This window comes from Erythrolamprus reginae, chromosome 1 (genome assembly GCF_031021105.1).
Source record: "Erythrolamprus reginae isolate rEryReg1 chromosome 1, rEryReg1.hap1, whole genome shotgun sequence".
NCBI classification, from domain to species: Eukaryota; Metazoa; Chordata; class Lepidosauria; order Squamata; family Dipsadidae; genus Erythrolamprus; species Erythrolamprus reginae.
Window position 1 is genome coordinate 112713375 of NC_091950.1, and position 22814 is coordinate 112736188.

The 22814-nt window shown below is 40.1% G+C and overlaps 1 protein-coding gene across 2 annotated transcripts in view; it reads left to right on the forward strand.

Moving 5' to 3' along the window:
• Positions 1 to 22814, forward strand: part of ANO3 (anoctamin 3) — a 292176-nt gene that overhangs the window by 155047 nt on the left and 114315 nt on the right. For both annotated transcript variants that reach the window (XM_070761935.1, XM_070761933.1), the window contains exons 2-3: positions 11133 to 11369; positions 11519 to 11590. In XM_070761935.1, the coding sequence (XP_070618036.1) occupies positions 11133 to 11369; positions 11519 to 11590 (309 nt within the window). The remainder of the gene's footprint in view (positions 1 to 11132; positions 11370 to 11518; positions 11591 to 22814) is intronic.

The following is a 22814-nucleotide window of genomic DNA, read 5'->3' on the forward strand; positions in this document are numbered from 1 at the left end:
ATTTCATACATTATGCTAAGAGGATCTGCTATGGTGGTTGAGAGCTTTTTTAAGAAGTAGGCACATAATCCATCAGGTCCAATAGATAGAGATGGTTTTAGGTTGTGTAGTGCCTTTTCAATGTTATCGTCTGTAAAATTGATATGTAGCAGATTGTTGCAATTAATTGTAGTACAATTGGGAAATGTGGGGCATGATACATTGCTGTTTAAAAAGACTGAACTGAAGAGATTGGCCTTAAGAAGTTTCATCATTACAGTGTTTCCCACTTGGCCCTTTCAGTGGTGGGGTGGATCTTGAGTCTTTTAAGTTTGTTGTTTACAAAATTATAGAAAGCCTGGGTGGATTTCATGCATATTAGATTTTTCTCTTGTTTGCTATGATAATTGATGCATTCTGCCTTTATCTGTCAGCATATGGATATGTAACAACTTTTGAAGTTAGCTATGTAGCCAGTTTTGTTTTTGTGCCAAAGGGTGGGCGGGTTGGGACTGAAGCTTCCTTATTGTTATGGGTAATTTGTTTTTCCTAGTTTGGGGGATTATTAGTGGTACATGCATTTTGATGGTTCTTTTGACTTCTTGTAAAAAGATATTATAATGGTCATCTGCAGTAATGCATCCAGTAAACAGAGTTTGCCAATAAAGAGATGAGAGTTTGTCCATTATGAGATCATAATTGGTTTTTCTAAAGTTATACTTTGGAAACTTGTCATTTTGATTGTTTTTGTAAGGACATAAATTGAGACCAAAGTCAATCATGCTGTGGTCGCTGTTTGAAAATGGTTTGTTTATTTGTAGACCATAGATTGAATTTAAATTGTTACTGAAGATGAGATCAAGGCAGTTGTTGAGTCTAGGGTTGTTTGCTGTGATTTGATTCAATCCCAGATTAGTATTGGCATTGAACATGGTTGTATGTATTGGATCTGTTGTGCATTTGTTAAGGGTCCAATTAATAAGAGGTAGATTGAGGTCACCAAGGAAGACAAGAGAGTGTGGAGAAGAGGCTCCCCATGTTATTAGTGAAGATTGTTAGCATGTACAAGGCCTTAAGCAGAGCAACCTCCTATGTAACTTGAATATTTTTTAGAGTTAGGGTTTTTTTGTAGAAGATAGCAACTCCACCTCCTCTATGGATTTCACAGTCAGACCAATAAGTCTCTTACTGTAGCAATAGGGCCTGGGAGGGATAATTTAGCCTCGTCTCTCAGACAAATATGATGTTGAATATAGCTGTATTTAATAATGGGAGGGATTTTGGTATTTTGTTTACTAGGTTTCTTGCATTAAATAGCTTGCATTTAAGGCCTGTGAGGGTGGAGTTTTTTTAAAGTTAGGGGCATGAATGCCTAGTATTGGTTTTTTGGGTGGTGATGGTTGAGACATGAGCTGTTGTTCTTACTTTTAATACAGTCAAAGCAAGGTTCTTTCAGAGTTACATGTTGACTTTTACTGGGTAAGCCATTTTATATTCTATATATTCAGTGACAATAATAAAATCTATTAGTAGAATGCCTTGACTTGTAGCTTAGATGCTAGAGAGTCTCACTGGACATTAGAATAAAATTGCATTTAATCAGTGTCTCTACACTTTAGCCTCCTAGCCAATGTAAAATAAAAGTTTCCCTTTTGTGAGTAAAGACCATCTCACAGAAATCAAGAAATACTGAAGTATTAAAATGACTATTCACAAACCACTTTTGGATTATATAACACTTGCTGAAGTTGTTTGCAATATGCTATTTGTTCAAAGAAGTGGAAATAAAAGTTCCATGAACAAGTTCTTAAAGCAAACAAAAAGTGCCTGTCATATCTGGAAGGTCTCATTAAAATGAAGAAAGTAACATTATATCATTATAATGCAAGCTTCTCCCCTTTTGAATATGCATATGTTGTAACAATATAGATATAAAAGGTCAGATGTTGTATTACGCAAGTATAATGCTTTTCTCATTTGCCTTCCATCCCTAATTTCAGCCCATGGATACCTTATGAGCCATATGATATAAAATAACTGGGGGAAGTGTCCTATAAAAGTGTTACTTCCAAATTTATCTCTAGGACTTTAAATTTAATAGAAGCGAAGAAGCAAATGTCTCAGAACAGTCATCTATACTATTCAATACATCTTTGATGTGAGTACTGTTTATTTGGGTTTTAGGAAACGATGCATTTTCCAATTAAAATTGCAGAGATGTCAGTCATTAATTAATTTTTTAGCAATAGCTTTGATGCTGAGACAATTATCTGTTTAAAGGTTATCTCCTCCATTTAATCAGAACTGTTTCATTGTGGGATGTCAACAGATGTCTTATCTCAGCTGTGGGGTCATGCCAGGAAAGTGAATTCAAAATGGGAAGAGACATGGACAGTGATGAACGCTCATTCAGAGATCAGTAATCAAAGAAAACAAATCCTAGATAAGTCTGTCTATTGATATCAGGATGCACAGTGCAAGACTCCATATCTGTAAAAGTCTAGTTCACCACTGCACAGTAATAAATAGTTCTGTATCTATAGTTCCAACTCAGAGAAGACAAGGAGTTGAGCAGAAGTGTGCTAATGACAGCATTGAAAACTGTTCTTTTACCAATCACCTCCCCAAATTAGGGTGTTATTCTTTGTTTACCTAGTGGGCTTCCAAGTAGAATGATTGGGCCTGAAGTATTCTTATAATTGAACCCTTTTACAGCATTCATTGTTTCTGCTTTTGTTTACAGCAGTGTTGAATACAGATGAGGATTGGGAGGTAAAGGAGATCTCACTAAGTAGATTTGCAGAGAAATAGATGTGTGGATGAACAAATCTGATTAATTTTTCTCAGATAGTAAATAGTAACAATAATAATTGTTAAGGAGTTTGCAGAACCCTTAAAACCCTGCTGTTCTGTTCGAAAAAAGTTACAAATCTTCAGTTCGGGTCACATACGACCCGGACTGAAAACTCTTCATTTGAAGTGCTTATGTTTGGTCAATTTGAAAACTTTTTTCACTTGGAAAGTAGTCTGAACATTTCTGCACACAATGATATGAAAATTGAAATGAAAAAAGTAAATCTTATTGGTTTATTTTGCGGATATAATGCACGCCCCCCCCCCGTTTTTGTGAATTTCTTTCAATTTATTTTGCAAGTTTTGCTTGCAAAATCCATTCTATTTTACTAAAGTTGGTGTGGGATTGGTAGCTTGAACATTTCTGAACATAATGATATGAAAATTGAACTGGAAAAATTGATGCATATTGGTTTATTTTGTTGATGAAATGCATGCCAACCCCGTTTTTTTGAAATAGTCTTCACTTTATGGATAGTTTTGCTAGCAAAATCCATTCTATTTTACTAAAGTTGGTGTGGGTTGGTAGCTTGAACATTTCTGAACATAATGATATGAAAATTGAACTGGAAAATTGATGCATATTGGTTTATTTTGCACATAAATGTATGCCTCCCCCCGTGTTCAATTATTTCAATTTATATAAAAATTATGCTGCTAATTTCAAACTTACATACTTTTTTTTAGTAAAATGGATTTGTTTCATAAAATTAGTTCTCTGGCTACAATGTGGTTGATTTTCAAAAGGATATTCCAAATATTTCTAGCCAAATATGTATAAAAAGTGACAATAATGGCACACAGCAAGGCCGAAGGGGGGTGGCCCTTTTGTGGCAAAAATAAACCAATAAGAACCATTTTTTCCAGTTCATTTATATTTTTCTTATATTCAGAAATGTTCAATTTAGTATATCAAACCTTTTGGGGGAAAATTCCTTAGGGATTTGTAGCCTTAAAAAATAGAAATTGACACAAAATTCAGAAAGGATGGGGGAGGGGCTTTTTGATCAAAATAAAAATATAAGTCTCAATGTTTCCAGTTCAATTTTCATATCATTATGTTCATAAATGTTCAAACTAGTTTTCCAGTTGAAAAAGTTTTCTTTTCTTTTTTTATTAATTTTTTATTTTTTTTGTGGCTCTTAAAAGAGCCTTTGGGGTTTTTGAAGAAAAGCAACCACGGGCCAGCTCTGGGGAGAGGGGTTTACTTCTTTTTTTTCAAAAAGACCAAATTCAAGTACCTAAAAAAAATCATTTTGGTCCGGGTCTATATGACCCGAACAGACTAAACGTGACTTTTTTTTTGCCCAGAAAAATTTTTTTCCCCACCCCCACAAATATTTTTTTGATGATCAGCATTGTTAAATTGAGTAAATGAATGCCTAAGATTTTAAAGAATATTTCGGATTTGGAGCATAAAAAATAAAAAGTGAAAATGGTTGCAAGCAGCCAAGGGGGTGGGGGCTTATTTCTGATGTTAAAAAACCAGTAAGAATCATTTTTTTCAGTTCCTTTATATTTTTCTTATATTCAGAAATGTTCAAGCTACCAATCCCACACCAACTTTAGTAAAATAGAATGGATTTTGCAAGCAAAACTATCCATAAATTGAAAAGAATTCACAAAAACGGGGGGGGCATGCATTATATCAGCAAAATAAACCAATGGGATTTACTTTTTTCATTTCAATTTTCATATCATTGTGTGCAGAAATGTTCAGACTACTTTCCAAGTGAAAAAAGTTTTCAAATTGACCAAACATAAGCACTTCAAATGAAGAGTTTTCGGTCTGGGTCATATGTGACCCGAACTGAAGATTTGTAACTTTTTTTGCCCAGCAAAAACTAAGCCCCCCCCCCCCCAAAAAAAAATTCTCATAGAGAGAACCCCTGAAATGATGAAAAGTCATGAAATTTCAAGTTTCAGATATGCAGGGAAAATGTTTTACAGGGGACTCAAACTTGGCTTCGGGTCACATAGGACCCGAACAGAACAGCAGGGTTATGAAGGACATGCACAGAGGAAAATGTGGGAGTCCAGCAGATATCCAAGAAAAAGGAGTAATTATTTAGTCCTACAAGACTGATACATCAAAGTGTATAAAATAGTGTTTACTTTAGAAATGGTACGATCAAGTTAAACAGTCTGGTTATACACATCCCAATCAGTCAATATTTCTTAAGTCTTCGTCTTACATATTAGACATATGTTGCATATGTTAGTGTTTGTCTTACTTATTAGACATACATTACAGCTTACAAATACATCAAATTAACTTCGAACACACATATCTTACTACATTAGTCACAATGAATCTGCAGAAAGAACAGAGGACAGAGTCATGCTTTCAAGCTTCCTCTTATTGCAATTTGCAACACTACCTCTTAAAGTTATAGTACTTCAATACATACAAACATAGTTAGCTTGTTTATATATTGCCAACCCAACTATTTGTACATAGTACTTGTCAAATTTAAGTCAAATTGGTTTTTCAAGCCAATTTCAAACTTTATACTTTATCCCAGAGGTAGGAAGATGCAGCAGCCTTTCTTCCTCTTCATAATTTCAGAGCTATTTTTTTCTAATGTTAAAATGCAGATTTTCATTTATCCAGATCAGGTTGTCTCAATGATGCTTTTCCAAAAAGCAACAGGATTTGTTTTTTCCTTGAAGATATTTCACTTGTCATCCAAGAACCTTTTTCAGTTCAGTTTTCTAAGGTTATCTTTCATGCTCTTGTGCATCATATGTAGCAGACAATACTTTTGTGGCTATGTATATTTCATATCTAATATGCCAGGTTTCCTTCATTTAAGTTAGATATTAATGTGATACAGATCTGAATAAGGAAAGTACAGTGGTACCTCATCATACGAACTTAATTGGTTCCAGGAGGAGGTTCGTAAGGTGAAAAGTTAGTAAGATGAAACAATGTTTCCCATAGGAATCAATGTAAAAGCAAATAGTGCAAATCCTTCAGGAAAATCCCAAACTTTAGAAGGGAGGCGAACAGAGGGCAGGGAGGAGCAGCTAAAGGGGGCGGGTGGAAGAAGCAAGGCTAGGCTAAAGGGTGAGTGGGAAGGAAGAAAGGCAAGGGGGGCACCCCTCCCTTTTCTTTCTTCAAAAGACACCCTTTCAGTGCCTTTGCAAGCACGTTGTTCTCTGCAAAAATTTTCCTCCCCCAAGCTGTCCCTCCCTCCTCCCTTTTCTTTCTTCAAAAGACACCGTTTCAGTGCCTTTGCAAGCACGTTGTTCTCTGCAAAGTTTTTCCTCCCCCAAGCTGCCCCTCCCTCCTCCCTTTTCTTTCTTAAAAAGACACCCTTTCAGTTCCTTTGCAAGCACGTTGTTCTCTGCAAAATGTTTCCTACTCCAAGCAGCCCCTCCCTTTTCTTTCTTCAAAAAAGGGGGAAAAAAGAAACCCCTTCATCCCAGCAGCAGTTGCTTGGGTTCGTAAGGTGAAAATAGTTCGGAAGAAGAGGCAAAAAAATCTTAAACACCAGGTTCGTATCTTGAAAAGTTCGTTAGAAGAGGCGTTCGTAAGATGAGGTACCACTGTAATGGCATGCAGTTGAAAATTGTTTATCTCTATGTGGTTTCTTTGTGTGTTAATGTTTTCATCTGGGAAATACAAAGATTTGATTTGGAAGTGTTAATTATTTTAAAACATCTATATCTGTACTGTGAGCATTTCATTTATTTATTTTGATCATAAAGCATATTGTTCAGAGTAGTTACCCTTTCCAAGCAATTAAGTGCTTCTGGGTTTGGTTGTTTTTTTTTCAGATGTTTTAATAATGGCTCTGGGGGAAAAAATTACAGAGTGATCCCTTTGTGAATTAAAAACTATGCTATCTCTTCAATACATAACGAATTAAAAAGCCTTTGTTAATCTACCTTTTCTTAGAACAATTCTTGCTTTCTCCTTTCTGTCTGAAGGGACGCAAATGTGAAAGGAAAAGAATGCTTGTTCCATTTTTCTGATTTGTGCCCATTTGGGGGATACTTGAAGGTATGACTAAGCAGTAAAATCAATGCAACCTATTCCAAGAGACCAAAATCTTGAATACATACTTTCTCCCTAAGAATGTTTAATTTTTGTTTAAAAGAAATATTTCACATAAAACAAAATCTCCTTATTTTTTTCCACAGCAGATTACAAAATAAAATAAATATACCTAAATTAAATACACAAGTTAATGCATTTCAAAGTCCAAGAGAATAAAAATGAATGTTGCCTGATTTTGAAAAGATAAATCTACTAGTACTTTCAGACGTCTTCCTAGAAATAAAATTGATGACCACTTATAGCCGGACATAGTGTTGCCTCTGGTTGTTTATGTTGTATGAATGAAAACAGGAAATTTGGGAGGAATGTCTTTAATTTACAAGCATTATAGTGGGTTAAGTGAGCAAAGGAGCTTAGTTTTAAAATGCTTAATTTAGTGCCCTTTGAAATGGAGTGAGATACTGTAGATTTTCATAAACTGTTTGATTCAACAATCAAGTAAATTCATGCTGTGATAACTGAGAAGCTTTCAAATAGTTCCACAATTATGAATCCTAGAGGTTTTCAGAGCATGGGTATCTCTTCTATGTCTGAATTAAGTGAATGTGCAATGAGAGTTGTACTGTTGGTGTTCAGCTTCAACATTCAAAATTCATGAATCATTGGATTGCACATGAGCTGACACAACGAAGTGTTTCACCAGTAGATGTATAATTCACTACTCTGATGGAGAGAAACACCTAACAGAACTACATCATCCTGCTTTTACAATCAAGGCACCCTCATTCAGTCATCAAAGAACTTATTCTTGACTGAGTGAAACAATGCAGAAACCCTGTGCTGTTAAATAGAAGTAGGATAGTACTTTGTTTTATAGAGATATTTTAAAGAAGTTCTTCAATCACATTTCCATGACAGTGAAGTCATCCTTTAAGGTGCTATTCAGTTCTAATTTCCATGTCTCCAGTTCCTTGCCAGAAAAAATTGCTACTTTGAGATCACTGGTGGTCTTCACAATGCTCCCCCTAAAACCCTATTGAAGGAACAAGGCAGTGTCATGGCAATGTTATTCCACAGAGTGTTATCATTGCTGCCATGTACCATACTGCCTTTTTCTCTATCTCCTCTCACAAATGCAATGCCTTATTCAAGCTCACTATTATTATTATTTTTCATCTTGGCACACTAAGTACAACTGCAAAAGGCTCTAGGATAATGAATGGTATCATGATTGTCCTTCTAAAAACATGTTTTTGTCCTAAAAAGCTTGGATTACTGGTATATTACATTGACATCCTTTGCAGGAGATAAAGAAATTGAGGACAATACGCACACACAAATTTTAGGTCAGTAATTATAATACAGGAAGATGTTCAAACTTACTTGGCAACTAATGAGCTCTATAAATTAAAAAGCGATTCCCATGCTAATGAATTTTAACTGCAGTGGTAGAAAAATACAGTCTCTTTTTCAGTTTGTATCATTAAACCAAGGTTTTCATTACTAAATAGAAATTGATCCATTTAATATGTGAAATACTTTAGCATAATACATTACCTTAATACATATAGGTAATGCTTGAGCAAAAATTCAGATGCTGATACTAGAATAGCTTCCGTTTTTCCATTGAAGTGTTAACTCTCTGTGCATCCTTGCCAGTATAATGAATGAAGATGTCTTTGTATCTCTATCGCATTTGCATCAGTATTCCCACTATTGCCCCTGTGTAGGTTTTGAATCATAACCTTGGGGAAGGTAGAAACAACATACCTGGTAATCTATACTCAGAACAGATTTGAAGATTGCTGTAGCTTCAGTTTACTAGAAGATCCCAAATGTAAAACCATAACACAATAATCAAATCAAGTACTGAGACAAATAAATAAGTAAATATTTATGTGAATGATAAGACTTGCTGTTAGTAGGACTATTTTCTCTGCATTAAAATAATTTTATTCTTGCATGGTAAGTATTGCTATGCATGGGGGCAAGTGATGCTGAAATGTACTTTAGAAAATAAAGAACTGTTAACTGGAGTGGTACAACACCATCTGCCTTAATGTGGTTAGATTTAGATTTAAAAAAAAAATGAAACAAGGTTTCACTGTATCCTTTAAAGCTGTTGCTATAAAATTGGTCCAATGATATTCACAAATCACTATTCTACTTTGGCAGTTTAGTAAATACTGTAATTATATTTGGAAAATGAAATGTGCAGCCACTGAAAAAAATATTTTTGGGGCTTTTATTATTAAATAATTGCATATTTCTAATAAATTATTGCTTGTGGCAGTAGAAATAGGTAGCGGCACTCAATATGCAGGCTGAGCAATTAAAAATTTCTATAGCTTAAATCCAAATGAAATCTAGCAGAAATTATAGGTATTTCTATTTGCTTATAATTTTATTAAAGTTCTTCTGGATAGGCCGCAAACCTAGGTAAGCAAAGCATGGTTAAGCATCCTTAGGCCACCTTCTTAATAGACTACTAGGTACATAAATATTTAAATGCAGGAAAAAGTGAATAACATATTATTCAGGCAGGGGGTTGAATACATCGTCCTTAAAATGAGTACTCTATGCTAGTTTTATATTCCATGTTATTTGCCTCACTTCTAAAGCCACCTACAGTAAGTCTTTATATCCAGTGATCATAAATTCCATATGAATTGTTGAGGGGGGAAAAACAGTTTCTTTATCTAAGCTACCCCCCACCCGCCCCATGCCCATCAGATTTTTAATGAGAAATAGAAAAGAAAAGGTAGAATGTAGGTAGAATTAAACCTGGAAAAAAGTATTGCCTCTTGCAATGCCCTATTGGCTCCAGCAGGGGAGCAAGCTTCCGGATCACATCAATTAAATAATACCATCATGAAGGATCTAGAAAGTATTCCTTTTCTGTCTTAATGTTTTCCCCCTGAAATAGTGGAGATTGTCCTGACCCTAGAGGAATGAAAATTGTGGAAACCTGGCTTTTTATCCAGGTATGGGGGTCAATGAAGATATTAAAGCCCAGGTGGTTCATAATTATGTGAGTATTACTCATGGAGGCCATTTATTTGTATTTTATTATTAATAGCTTTTGAATTACGCAATTTAATGGCCATGCTGTAATTTGTTTCCCATCCAGAGTTGCTATGACAAGATGTGTGGTCATGTAAAACTAAATACATAAGTGAAATGCTATAGTACCTTGGAATGTGTTTTCAGAAGCTTACAAAATGAACATAGCTATCATTCCATTATAATAATAATAATAATAATAATAATAATAATAATAATAATAATTATTATTATTATTATTATTATTATTATTATTAACATGTTTATTTTTACGTGAAAGGACCGCCCTTTGCTTGCAGCGCTGCTGCAGTGTCCTTTTTCGTAAAAATAACAATGTTTATTTTTACGTGAAGACCTCCCTTTGAAGGAGCTGGTGGTGCCATCAAAACACATTATTTTCCTGCTGCCAAGAAACTCCCTCAAGTTCTGTACTTGCACCTTATCAATGATATACAGTTCATTATATACAAGTTACTACATCATGTAAAACTGTGCATGCACTTAGCTGAAGCAGCGTAGATATAACATTTGTTATTAAAAAGCTGGGTGAAAAATAAAGTTGGCTTCATTTGCTCCTACATGGTCTTTTGTCTCTTTTTTTCAACCCTTCTCTGCTTTTCACATAGCTATTCAGGCAGGGGGTTGAGTACATCACCTTTAAAATGTGCTAGCTTTATAATCCATGTTATTTGTCTCACTTCTAAAGCCAACTACAGTAAGTCTTTATATCCAGTGATGATAAATTCCACAGAAGGGGGGGAAAACAGCTTTCTTTTATCTGAGCTAAGTGCCCCCCATCGGATAGCTTTTTTTTTAATGAGAAAGAGGAGGAAAAGTTCCACATCATAAATGGAAAGTTCACTATATATGATGCAAGGAACTCTTTCTATCATCTTTCATCTCAGGTCATTAAAAGAATAAAGGATCTTTGTGTTTTCCAATCAAAATATCCCAATGGAACGATAAAGTATAGAAGAAATTTCAAAGCCTATATTAAAAAGATTGAATTCAATCTGTGTTTAATAGCTGCTGTATTAAATGACCAAAAATGTCTCTGTAATATTGAGCTATCATTTCAATGTTTCAGCCATCTGAACAGGCTCACAAAAAAGATTCATAACTCTCAGAAGGCAAAATTTGGATCATACAAATCTTTGATCTCTAGATTTATGACATTTTACACCTCTGTCCTGCCTAATTTAATCTCAGATTCTTTGTGGGTTTTTTTCAGGCATGAATACAAGCAGGAGTGAGACAGTGAAAGAACCACCCTTAAAGCCCTCCAGAAGATCCTTGCCATGCCTTGCCCAAAGCCAAACCCATCCACAAAGTCTCAGCAAGCATTCCTCATTTCTTCAGTCAAATCAAGTGATGCCTCTGCCCCAGCCTCAGCTTCCATCTCAGCCACAGCCACAGCCTGTGATTGCAGAGGCATCAAGTGCTACAGCCAATGTAGTATCAGAAAGAGGTGAGTGTTGATTTAATCATATATCCCCACTTGTTTACAATTTATTACAATTTATTTCTCACTTATTGAGCAAATCAAAGCAATTCAGCCTCAATGGAGTTTGCCAATGTAAATTACTCTGATGAATTTTTTTAAAAATTCCCTTGTAGCCAAAGTAATGGAAACCTTGGAAAACAACTTACTCAAGTTATCCAATACAGAATACTGTGATCCATTTTTAGGTGAGTTTTCTCTACATTGTTATATTACTTATTGTAATTTTTTATTATTATTATTATTATTATTATTATTATTATTATTATTATTATTATTATGTCAATACAACACAGCAAACAAGATCACTATGCTGGATTTCGTATCTCATCACCAGTCGGGCTCTTCCCAAGCACCTAGGACTGCATGATGTAGTGGCGAATTATGTTTGCTGATCCCAGTAAAGCGGCCTTTTGCAATTGACAGGTGGAGATTTTGTCAATTCCGATGGTTTTCAAATGTCCGCTGAGATCTTTTGGCACTGCGCCCAGTGTGCCAAGTACCACTGGGACCACTTTCACTGGCTTATGCCAGAGTCGTTGCAGCTCGATTTTTAGATCTTCGTATTTCACTAATTTCTCTAGCTGCTTCTCCTCAATTCTGCTGTCTCCTGGGATTGCGATGTCGATGATCCATGCTTTCTTTTTCTCCACAATCAGGATGTCTGGTGTGTTATGCTTCAGAATTCAATCAATTTGAAGTCAGAAATCCCACAGTAGTTTTGCTTGCTCATTTTCGACCACTTTTTCAGGCTTATGATTTCACCAGTTCTTTGCCATTGGTAAATGGTAGTTCTGGCACAAGTTCCAGTGGATCATCAGTGCCACAGCATCATGTCAATGCTTGTAGTCAGTCTGTGCGATCTTTTTGCAGCAGCTGAGTATGTGATCGATTGTTTCATCTGTTTCTTTACAGAGTCTGCACTTTGGATCATCTGTTGATTTTTTAATTCTGGCTTTGACAGCTTTCATTCTAATGGTCTGTTCTTGTACAGCCAGTATTATTATTATTATTATTATTATTATTATTATTATTATTAATAATAATAATAATAATAATAGTAATAATAATAATAATAACAATAATAATTAGATTTGTATGCCGCCCTTCTCAAAGACTCAGGGTGAATCACAGAAGATATATATTGTTATATTACTTAGTGTTATACAGTACTTATTAGCCATGGTGACTCACAAATTCTGGAGTTGAAGGCCACAGGTTGTAAAGGAGCCCACCCTTGCTATAGTTTATAGTAGGTCTTGAGCAATTATTTCAGCAACAAGATATTACTTATTTTCTAAAACTATGGGGAATGGGATAGTTTTTCCAGTTTCAAATTGATTACCAGCTCATCAGCATTCTTACCATGGGCCATGCCAGCTGGGGCTACTGAGAATTAGGGTTCAAATTCCCCATGCTTGATTCAAATTACTAATGCCAGTCTGTAGAATGAATATTATTAAATAAACCAGATGATTTATATGTCTGTTAGATTTATATTTGACCTTTTCTTCACGGGGAAATATGGTAAGCACACATTTCCTCCTTCAATTTTTTCACATTACATTGATCCATGATACAGCATAGGTTAGGTTGTGACAGAATAATTAGTCAAAAGTCACTGAATTAATTTCCTGGTGGAGAATAAACCTGAACTTGGGTCCCTTATCTAACCCAAATTTCTAACCATTACATCTCTGTCCTTTTATTCAATGGCATTTCTTTTGGATGGAGTGTAAATTAGATTTAATGAGAGGCACACATTTGTAAGACATCTTCTGTTGCATCTCAACATTCCTTTGTATATTAGGTGTTGTGAATATCTTGAAGATATACTAAAGATGCCCTTGGGAGGAGCAGAAAAACCAGCAACATTTTTATTATCGTAACATGTTACTGGACAAGTAGTGATTCTAATATTTACAAGGATAAACCTGATGTTGAGATACTTTATCTTCTGTTTTGTTTTGCATCAAACCTTTGTTTCCAACCATCTCTTTTATTCCCTAGAATACCTTCAATTGTGACTATCAATTTTAGAGGAAAATCCCTTAATTTTAAATTTTTAATTGTTTATTCTCAAAGTGGTCTGTTACTTAATTGTGCCTACTTCTTCATCTTGTGAACTACTTAAGCAATTGGTTATGAATAAAAAGGAATTACACTTCTAGAGCCTGTACTTCAGCAGCGATAGAACTTATTCAGCACATATAGTGAATGAGTTTCATTCCTTTCATGATCTACTGTGAGCTTTCCCCCTGGGGATATTAAGGATGGATCTGAATTAAGTGAGTTAGATAAATATTTAATCAAGTAGCTTGAATAAAGGAAAAATAAATGGAAAATGGTAAGATAGAGCTGCAAGAAAGTGGTGAACAATGAAGCTGTTAAAAGATATTGTATAAAATCCAATAGATTTTCTCGATTGCAGAAAATACAACTTCAGCAACAGAGTGGTCAATGCCTGAAATGAACTACCCATCTCTGTGGTTACTTCCCCAAGCCCCCATTATATTAACCTTAGACTGTCTACGGTTGATCTCACACCATTCCTAAGAGGTCTGTGCTTAAGTGCAGCAATGAGCCTACCATCCCTGTCCTACTGTCCCCATTTATAATAATAATTATAATAATCATGTTTACACTTACATCTGTTATCTTATGCATGTTCCACAAAAATAAATTAAATAAATAAAATTTTCATTTGCCTTACAACATTGGCTGTAGAATTTCAAGATGTTTTAGGACATAGGGGCTGCATTCTTTTTTTTTTTTTTTGGATTTTGTTTTTAATTAAATTTTAATTAAATTTATCAGGACATAAAATACAAAAGAAAAAGAAAATAGTGGGGGGGGAATGGGGGAGGAAAAAGGGATTGGGGAAAAAAAGAATGAAAAGCATTGACTTCCAATTCTGTTTAGAATAGGATAATAACATTACAGCCACAACATTTTACTTTTACATGCTAATATGAACTAGTCATTTCTTTCAAACCTATCTAATCAGCAAAACCTAAAGTTGAGGTTTCATTTTTTTTCCCCAACTCAAGCACAAAACCTAGAAAGAGTTTCCACATAGAAACAAAGTTGGATGTGTTCTTTTCTTCTATTACGACTGTCCTTTGGGACGAGGGTGTTGTTTTATATTACTGAAAAAATCCATGTGAGGTTTTGATAGATGAAATTAACTGAAGCCCAAAGATCCCTTTTTTTTAGTCTAATGACAGATTATAATTTCCCCCCTAAACCATTGGTGAACCCGCAAAAGCGAATACCATCGATTATATGCTTTATTCTATCTAGTATTTGAGGATTTTCTTCCCTCACAGCTAGAACAAATTAAAAAATTATTTAGCCCCTGAAGGGCTACATACATTGTTTACACTGAAGGCTAAGATCCTAGATTGCACTTTTATTGGCCAAGTGTGATTGGACACTCAGGGAATTTGTCTTTGGTGCATTTGCTCTCAGAGTACATAAAGAAAAGATACTTTTGTCAAGAATCATGAGGAAAAACAATGATTGTCATAGTAAACAAATAAGCAGTCAAGAAACAATCAATATTAATATAAATCATAAGGATACAATTTACAGTAATACAGTCATAAATGGGAGAAGATGAGTGATAGGAGAAGACTAATAGTAATAGTAATGCAGTCTTAGTGAATAGTTTGACAGTGGGGAGTGAATTATTTATTTAGCAGAGTGATGGTGTTTGTGAAAAAACTGTTATTGTGTCTAGTTCATTCATTCATTCATTCATTCACTCACTCACTCACTCACTCACTCACTCACTCACTCACTCATTTATTTATTTATTAGATTTGTATGCCACCCCTCTCCGAAGACTCAGGGTGGCTAACAACAATAAAGAAAACAATGTAACAAATCCAATATTAAAAAGCAATCTAAAAAACCCCAAATTTAATTGTCTTGATGTGCAGTGCTCTACAGTGTAGGAAGGTAGGAGTTAAAACAATTTATGTCTAGGATGCAAGGGGTTAATAAATATTTTCATGGCCCTCTTTTTTGACTTGTGCTGTATACAGGTCCTCAATGGAAGGCAGGTTGGCAATAATTGGGTTTTTTTCTACAGTTCTTGTGATCAGCTTTTGCTTCTGTCAAGTAAAGTCAGCAGGGAAGCCAGATTCAATTAACAACCCTGTCGCTAACTTGACAATTGCAGTGATTCTCTTAGCAACTGTGGCAAGAATGGTCCTAAAATGGGTCAAAAGTCACTTAGCAAATGTCTCACTTAGCAACAGTGAGAATGTTTGGGCTAAAATTCTGGCCGTAAGTCAAGGACGACCTGTATCCACATTTTCTTCGATTGTCTCTAGGGTGCAAATATATGGCATGGTATATAAGCAATGTCTCAAAATGGATTCTTCACTGGATCTGTTCATATGGTTACATTCAAACACTTTTTCAAGATGCAATCATTTAGGGTTTAGGGTTAGGGTTAGGGGGTAGTTGCACAATGTAGGCGAGCATTGCAAAACATTGTTCCTATCACCCGTCTTATCCCACTTATGACTGTATGACTGCAACTTGTTGCTTGTATCCTTACGATTTATATTAATATTGATTGTTTCCTGATTGCTTATTTGTACCCTATGACAATCATTAGGTGTTGTTCCTCCTGATTCTTGACAAATGTATCTTTTCTTTTATGAACACTGAGAGCATATGCACCAAAGACAAATTCCTTGAGTGTCCAATCACTTTTGGCCAATATTTTTTTTAAAGAATTCCATGACCCTGGGACACTGCAACCATCCTAAATATGAGTCAGTTGCCAAGCATCCAAATTTTGATACTGTGACCATGGGGATGCTGCAATGGTTGTAAATGTGAAAAATGGTCATAAGTCACCTTTTTCAGTGTCGCTGCAACCTCAAAAGTTCACTAAATGAACCGACAACTACCTGCACTATAGTATTATCAATGCTGGAAGCAACAACCAATTCAGCATTGCTTCTGACTTTTGAAGAATTCTGCACAGCCATGTAGGTAAGAAAACAGACATCACCATCCAAAAAACCGCCACATTCTCTTGAAGTAACTGCCATCCAATGTGACAGCAGTGAAAAACTTACAATGGATGTTATGAATGCATTTTCAAGTACTTAAATTCAAATGATTTTAAAGGGGCTATGTGTGGGTGTCCTTTAAAATAAACCTATGTCAGGTTCAAAACATAGATAACCTGATGCAGTTAGAGATACAATTTGTGAGGCTAGATCAGAGGTAAGAGGTTTCAAGAAGGGCATGAAAGGAAAATGTTATCTCAGCTCTTTATGCAGTACCTTCTCAAACTGCAGTAGTAGCTAAATGAAATGGACAAACGACTGAGACAAACAAATTGTAGGCTAGCAGAAAAGCAGCTTAGTAAAAGCATTAACCAAAGGCCATTCCAGGAGAATTGTATGCAGGGAGGGTTGTACTAAAACAACCCAATTTGCTATTATGTATGAATGTCTAAATTAAGCATAGATAATTATTAAACATAGTATAATTCTTCAGATTCAATTCCATGTACGTGCTGCGGATGGGTTTTAGAAGAAAGCAACATCTCTAACATTTAAAATAAATATGTCTTAACTATATGGCAGCTGTAGAAAGTCCTGAGAATAGAATAGAATAGAATTCTTTATTATATATTATATTATATAGAATTCTTTATTATAATATGGCTGCTTTCAAGACCTGCAGTCTTCTCTGTATTCCATTTGAAAGTGATCTATAGAATAGAACTATAGAATTCTTTATTGGCCAAGTGGTATTGGACACACAAGGAATTTGTCTTATTTATTTATTTATTTATTTTATTTATCATTTGGATTTGTATGCCGCCCCTCTCCGAAGACTCTTGGTGCATATGCTCTCAGTGTACATAAAAGAAAATATAGATTTGTCAAGAATCATGTGGTACAACACTTAATGATTGTCACAGGGTCAAATAAGGAATGAAGAAACAATCAATATTAATAAAAATCATAGGAGACAAGCAACAAGTTACAGTCATACAGTCCTAAGTGAGAGGAAATGGGTGATAGGAATGTTGAGAACAAACTGGTAGAAATAGAAGTGCAGTAAAAAGTTTGACAGTGTTGAGGGAATTATTTGTTCAGTAGAATGATGGCATTCAGGAAAAAACTATTCTTGTGTCTAGTTGAAACAGTTTATGTCCAGGATGCAAGGGGTCAGTAAATATTTTCACAGCCCTCTTTTTGACTCATGCAGTATACAGGTCCTCAATGGAAGGCAGATTGCGGCGCAGGCGGAGTAACAGTCGGACACAAGGTATGGGTATAAATAGGGTCACTTTTATTAACTCAACTTGGATTAACTATTTTACCAAATAAGCCCACGTGACCTGCAGTGGTGCAAAATAAAATGGGGGCGGAGTTAACTTTCCAACCAAACTCAACTGAGCAACATCTGGGCGAAAGCTCCTAGCCCGGGTGCAAGGTCATGGTAAATTACACCTGCGCCCTGCCCCAGGCCACGCCCCCGCGGCGTATGGGATGGCTCGCCACTGGTCTCTGATAATCTCCATGCAGCGAGCCACAGGAGCAACCCCCCTCACCGAACCCAGGCCGGTCGAGCCCTGTGATCTGAGAGGGAGATCACCCCTCGCCTCAGTAGAGGTGCCCCTAAAGGAGATCACACGTTGCTGCTTATGCCCAATTCCGCCCCCTATCGGCCAACACCCCCCCAGTGACCTTGAGGGGGGGGCACTAGTTGGTGAGACCACCCCCTAACCGCACTCCCACGTACAGAGTAGAGCAGGCGAAAAAACAACCAGAGCTCGTCCAATTTGCTGTGGTTGCAAAAAATTCCTACTCGGCCCCACCGTGGGCGACCCATCATATGTACCCTGTAGCAGAGGTAGGGTGGGCGGGTGTCTCCGAACTGCGAGGGCGAGGGAACTGCGCCACGAGGCAGCCCCTTTTATAGGGCTGCCTCACCCTCGCCCCGCCAATGGGTGGCCAGCGCCACCATACCACGTCATCCCTGCGGCCCCTGGGGATGACGAGGGGCCGCAGGCACCGCCCCCACAATGGCGGCCTCCTTCCCCACCCACGCCGCAACCCCGCGCCGGCTGGTAAGTCGCCGGCGGCATTGCGGCGCAGGCGGAGTAACAGTCGGACACAAGGTATGGGTATAAATAGGGTCACTTTTATTAACTCAACTTGGATTAACTATTTTACCAAATAAGCCCACGTGACCTGCAGTGGTGCAAAATAAAATGGGGGCGGAGTTAACTTTCCAACCAAACTCAACTGAGCAACATCTGGGCGAAAGCTCCTAGCCCGGGTGCAAGGTCATGGTAAATTACACCTGCGCCCTGCCCCAGGCCACGCCCCCGCGGCGTATGGGATGGCTCGCCACTGGTCTCTGATAATCTCCATGCAGCGAGCCACAGGAGCAACCCCCCTCACCGAACCCAGGCCGGTCGAGCCCTGTGATCCGAGAGGGAGATCACCCCTCGCCTCAGTAGAGGTGCCCCTAAAGGAGATCACACGTTGCTGCTTACGCCCAATTCCACCCCCTATCGGCCACAGCAGGGGGTGAAATTTTTAATTTATTCCCCCTGCTCCCCCCCCTGCACATGAATGTGCAGGCACCTCTGCAGGTCCGCTAAAAATTTGTCATTCCCTTTATCTGACAAATGTACGCCGTCCTGCCTATATAAGTCCATCAGGGCTGCCCTGATGTCAGGGTGGTCTATCACTCCACCCCCCGCCTGGAGTAACCATTTCCGCACTGCTCTATTGACCCTCTTTCTAGCCCTATCAACCGCCCTGGGGTTTCTAGCATACCTCCAAACCCTACGTGGCAAGATGTTGGACCACAAAATGCGGGTGTCTGGCCACCGCTTCCAAATCGCCTGCAAGCCATCCCAAATGTGCCACAGCAAGTCAATGCCCGTAATTGCTCCCAGGTCATTACCCCCCACGTGTAAGACCAACCATCCCGGCACCCCCTGCACCTTCCCGCTGTTGAAAAGCAAGGGAAGCAACTCCAACCAATGTAGGCCTCTACGACCCAACCATTGCACTCTAACATGCCGGTCCAGCTGCAACTGCGTGCCAGGCGTTGTCTCTTGGGCCCGCCGCTCGGCCCAGTACACCATGCTGTGGCCACAGATCAGGACTCTCTGAGCCCCCTGTACATCATCTAGAAAGAAGGGAAGAAACAAAGCAGCATCAGAATTGGCCACCTGGGCCGCGCCCGGTCCCGCCCCACTCACCTAAGGACGGATGTAGGCCCGAAAGGCCTTCGATCGCCAACGGCCCACCGCACGTATGTCTGGAGCGCTGAAACCCACTGTGGCTGCAAAGGAAGCTGCACCAATCCTGAAAGAGTGAGTCCCGTAACGCTTGGGGTCCAGGCCCATGCGGGCCAGGGCCTTAGTCGTCACAGCCCAAAACTGGTACCTGGTGAGAGGTTCCCCAGATGCGTGACAGAAAAGCGGGCCGGGGTAACCTCCCCGAATGCTCCAATACGCTGAGAGTGCCCTAACGGGGCACACCTTCTTATGGCTGGTCCTGGAAAGTTGGACTGTCGTGCCCCGGCCTCTCTGGTCCGTCTTGGAGCAGCGCAACCGGAGGCGAACTAAGCCCCTCCGGAATCGAATGTCCCTGGCCGTAAAGGCCCGGCCAGAGTTATCGAACTTGGATGCCGCCAAAACCTCGCTTATCCTGAACGCACCAAAAAACAACGTAACCGCAACTGCGCGATAAAGCGCCGCCTCGTACTGAGAGCGGCACAAACTGTTCCACAAGTCGCCCAAACCCAGTAGGTGCGCTAACTTAAGGAGGCGCCTCCAATCTCCACGGGGCGGGCCCTTCTCCCTGATCCACCCCTCCAGTGTTTTCTTGACCCTAAAGTCCCCCGTGTTGTCCGCGAAGCCCCTGGACTTGGCTATGAAAGACAGGCCAGCCAGCTTGCCCCGAATTGTGCAGGCTGACAACCCCCGGCGCTTACTAAGTGAACAGAACTCAAGCATGTGCTCCACCGGGGCAGGCCAAAGCTGATCGTATCTCCTAAGTTGACGAAAAGCCCAAAATTCCCTACCTGCCCGCTGGTATGACCTCCTGGTGCTTGCTGCTATGGACAGGTCCATTGCCCTGTTCACGTCGACCCTCCAATCTGCCACAGGTGCGGGGGGGGTGCCTCCGGATGCTCCGCGGCCTGTGGGGCAAGCAGCCGGAACCTAGCCAACTGCCCCCTTGATAACGCGTCAGCTACCCCATTCCTGATCCCCGGGACATGGTGAGCCCGAAAAAGCATGTTCCTGGCCAAGCACCTAACCACCATGTGGCGCACCAAACCCATCACCCTCTCGTTCTTGGAAGAAAGCGTGTTGACCACATGTACCACCGCCATGTTGTCGCACCAAAAATGTACTGTCTTCCCGGTGAAGCTAGGGGACCACAGCTCGATGGCCACGACTATTGGGAACAGCTCCAAGAACGTCAAGTCCCTGCACACTGCGGTGCCCTGCCACTCCTAAGGCCAGTCTGCCCTAAACCAATTATCCTTCCAGACCACACCAAATCCAGCCGCCCCGGCTGCGTCAGACTTCACCTGGAAGTCGCCCTTCAACAGCATGTCCTGCCTCCAAAAGGAGACCCCGTTGTACGTGTCCAAAAATTCCTGCCACACTCCCAGGTCCTTCCTGACACTAGCCGTCAAGCGAATTCTGTGGTGTGGCTTGCTGAGACCGACCGTCGCCTGATAGAGCCTGAACATGAACGCCCTCCCCGGCGCTATCACTCTACAAGCAAAGTTCAACAAACCCGCCAACTCCTGCACCTGCCGAAGAGTCACCCTTCTGGCGGCCCTAACCACCCTCACCGTGTTCCGGAGCCTAGCTAGTTTATCCTCCGGAAGCCTACAGGTCTGGGAAACCGAGTCTACTTCGATGCCCAGGAATGTAAGCCTAGTGGTGGGTCCCTCGGTCTTTTCATGTGCCAGAGGCACGCCAAGGTCCCCACACAACCCTTGAAAACCAGCCATTCCCCGTTGGCATTCGTCAGAGCCCGCCGGCCCTGCGAAAAGAAAGTCATCTAAATAATGGACAACTGACCGAATCCCTGAGCTCTTCACGTGGGCCCACTCTAAGAAAGAACTAAACTTCTCAAACAATGAACATGAAACTGAACAACCCATCGGCAGGGCCCGATCAACAAAGAACCCCCCCTCGAACTGAAAACCCAACAGGTCAAAATCCCCGGGGTGAATCGGCAAAAGCCGGAAGGCCGACTTGATATCACATTTGCCCATCAGGGCCCCAGGTCCGCACTCACGTACCACCGAGACAGCTGTCTCAAAAGGGGTGTAACGCACTGAGCACAAGTCCCCAGGGATGTGATCATTTACCGAGTCACCCGGAGGAAAAGACAGGTGATGAATGAGCCTGAACTCCCCGGCCGCTCGCTTGGGCACCACTCCCAGGGGGGATACTTGCAGAGAGGGCAGGGGTGGCTCCCTAAAGGGGCCCAGCACCCGGCCCTCCCGCACCTCCTTCATAATTTTCTCCCGCACAACATGCTCCATCCCGGACACTGACCTCAGGTTGCTCGCCAGACAAGCAATCCTAGGCCCTTCGTATGGGATTCTAAAGCCCTCCAAAAAACCTGCAACCAAAAATTCGGCACCTTTCTTAGGGCGATAGCCCGTGAGCCATTCCCTCAACCTGTCCACTTTAATGGGGGTTGGTCCCCTTGTTCTGAGCTCCAGCCGCCTGGGGCTTGGCAGAGCCCAACGCTGACTTGTTACCGCCTCCCCCCCTGCTCTTATAACAGGCGGATGTGGGGTGTCTGCCATTGCACAACGCGCAGGCATGGCGAAAGCGGCACACTGGCCTGGAACAGGCTCCCCTGGCGCCGTACTCGTAACAGTACGGCGGGATCCGAAAGGGCGAACTTGTCGTACTACGGTGCGCAGAGCCCTGGGTCCACGAACCAGCCCCTGGGCGGGGGAGGGTAGCCTCCTTTCCTTGGGTCAGCAGCAGGTGGCCGGTAGGCGTACGCCCGCTAGCCGGGGTGGCTGGTTGCTGCGTGGCTTGAAGCCACAGATCGTTGTGCCGCATGTCCCATGGCCAGTGCCTATTGTGTGCGGCGAACCTCCTAAAGTTTTCATTGTATTGCTTCCAAGCCTCCCCTCCGAACTCCTGATACGCTCGTAGAATCATATTCATATACAGGATGAGCTCGTGAGTCTTATGGACGTCATCCTCGACCACCACCGAGTGATATGCCAGAAAGGCATATGCCCAAGATAATATCCCCTTGTCCATCTTGGTGTCCTTTGACTCCTCGGATCCCTTCTTACCATCCTTGTCCTTGTCCTTCTTGGATTTCGCCGGCAATAAAATCTTGAAGATATCCACATAGG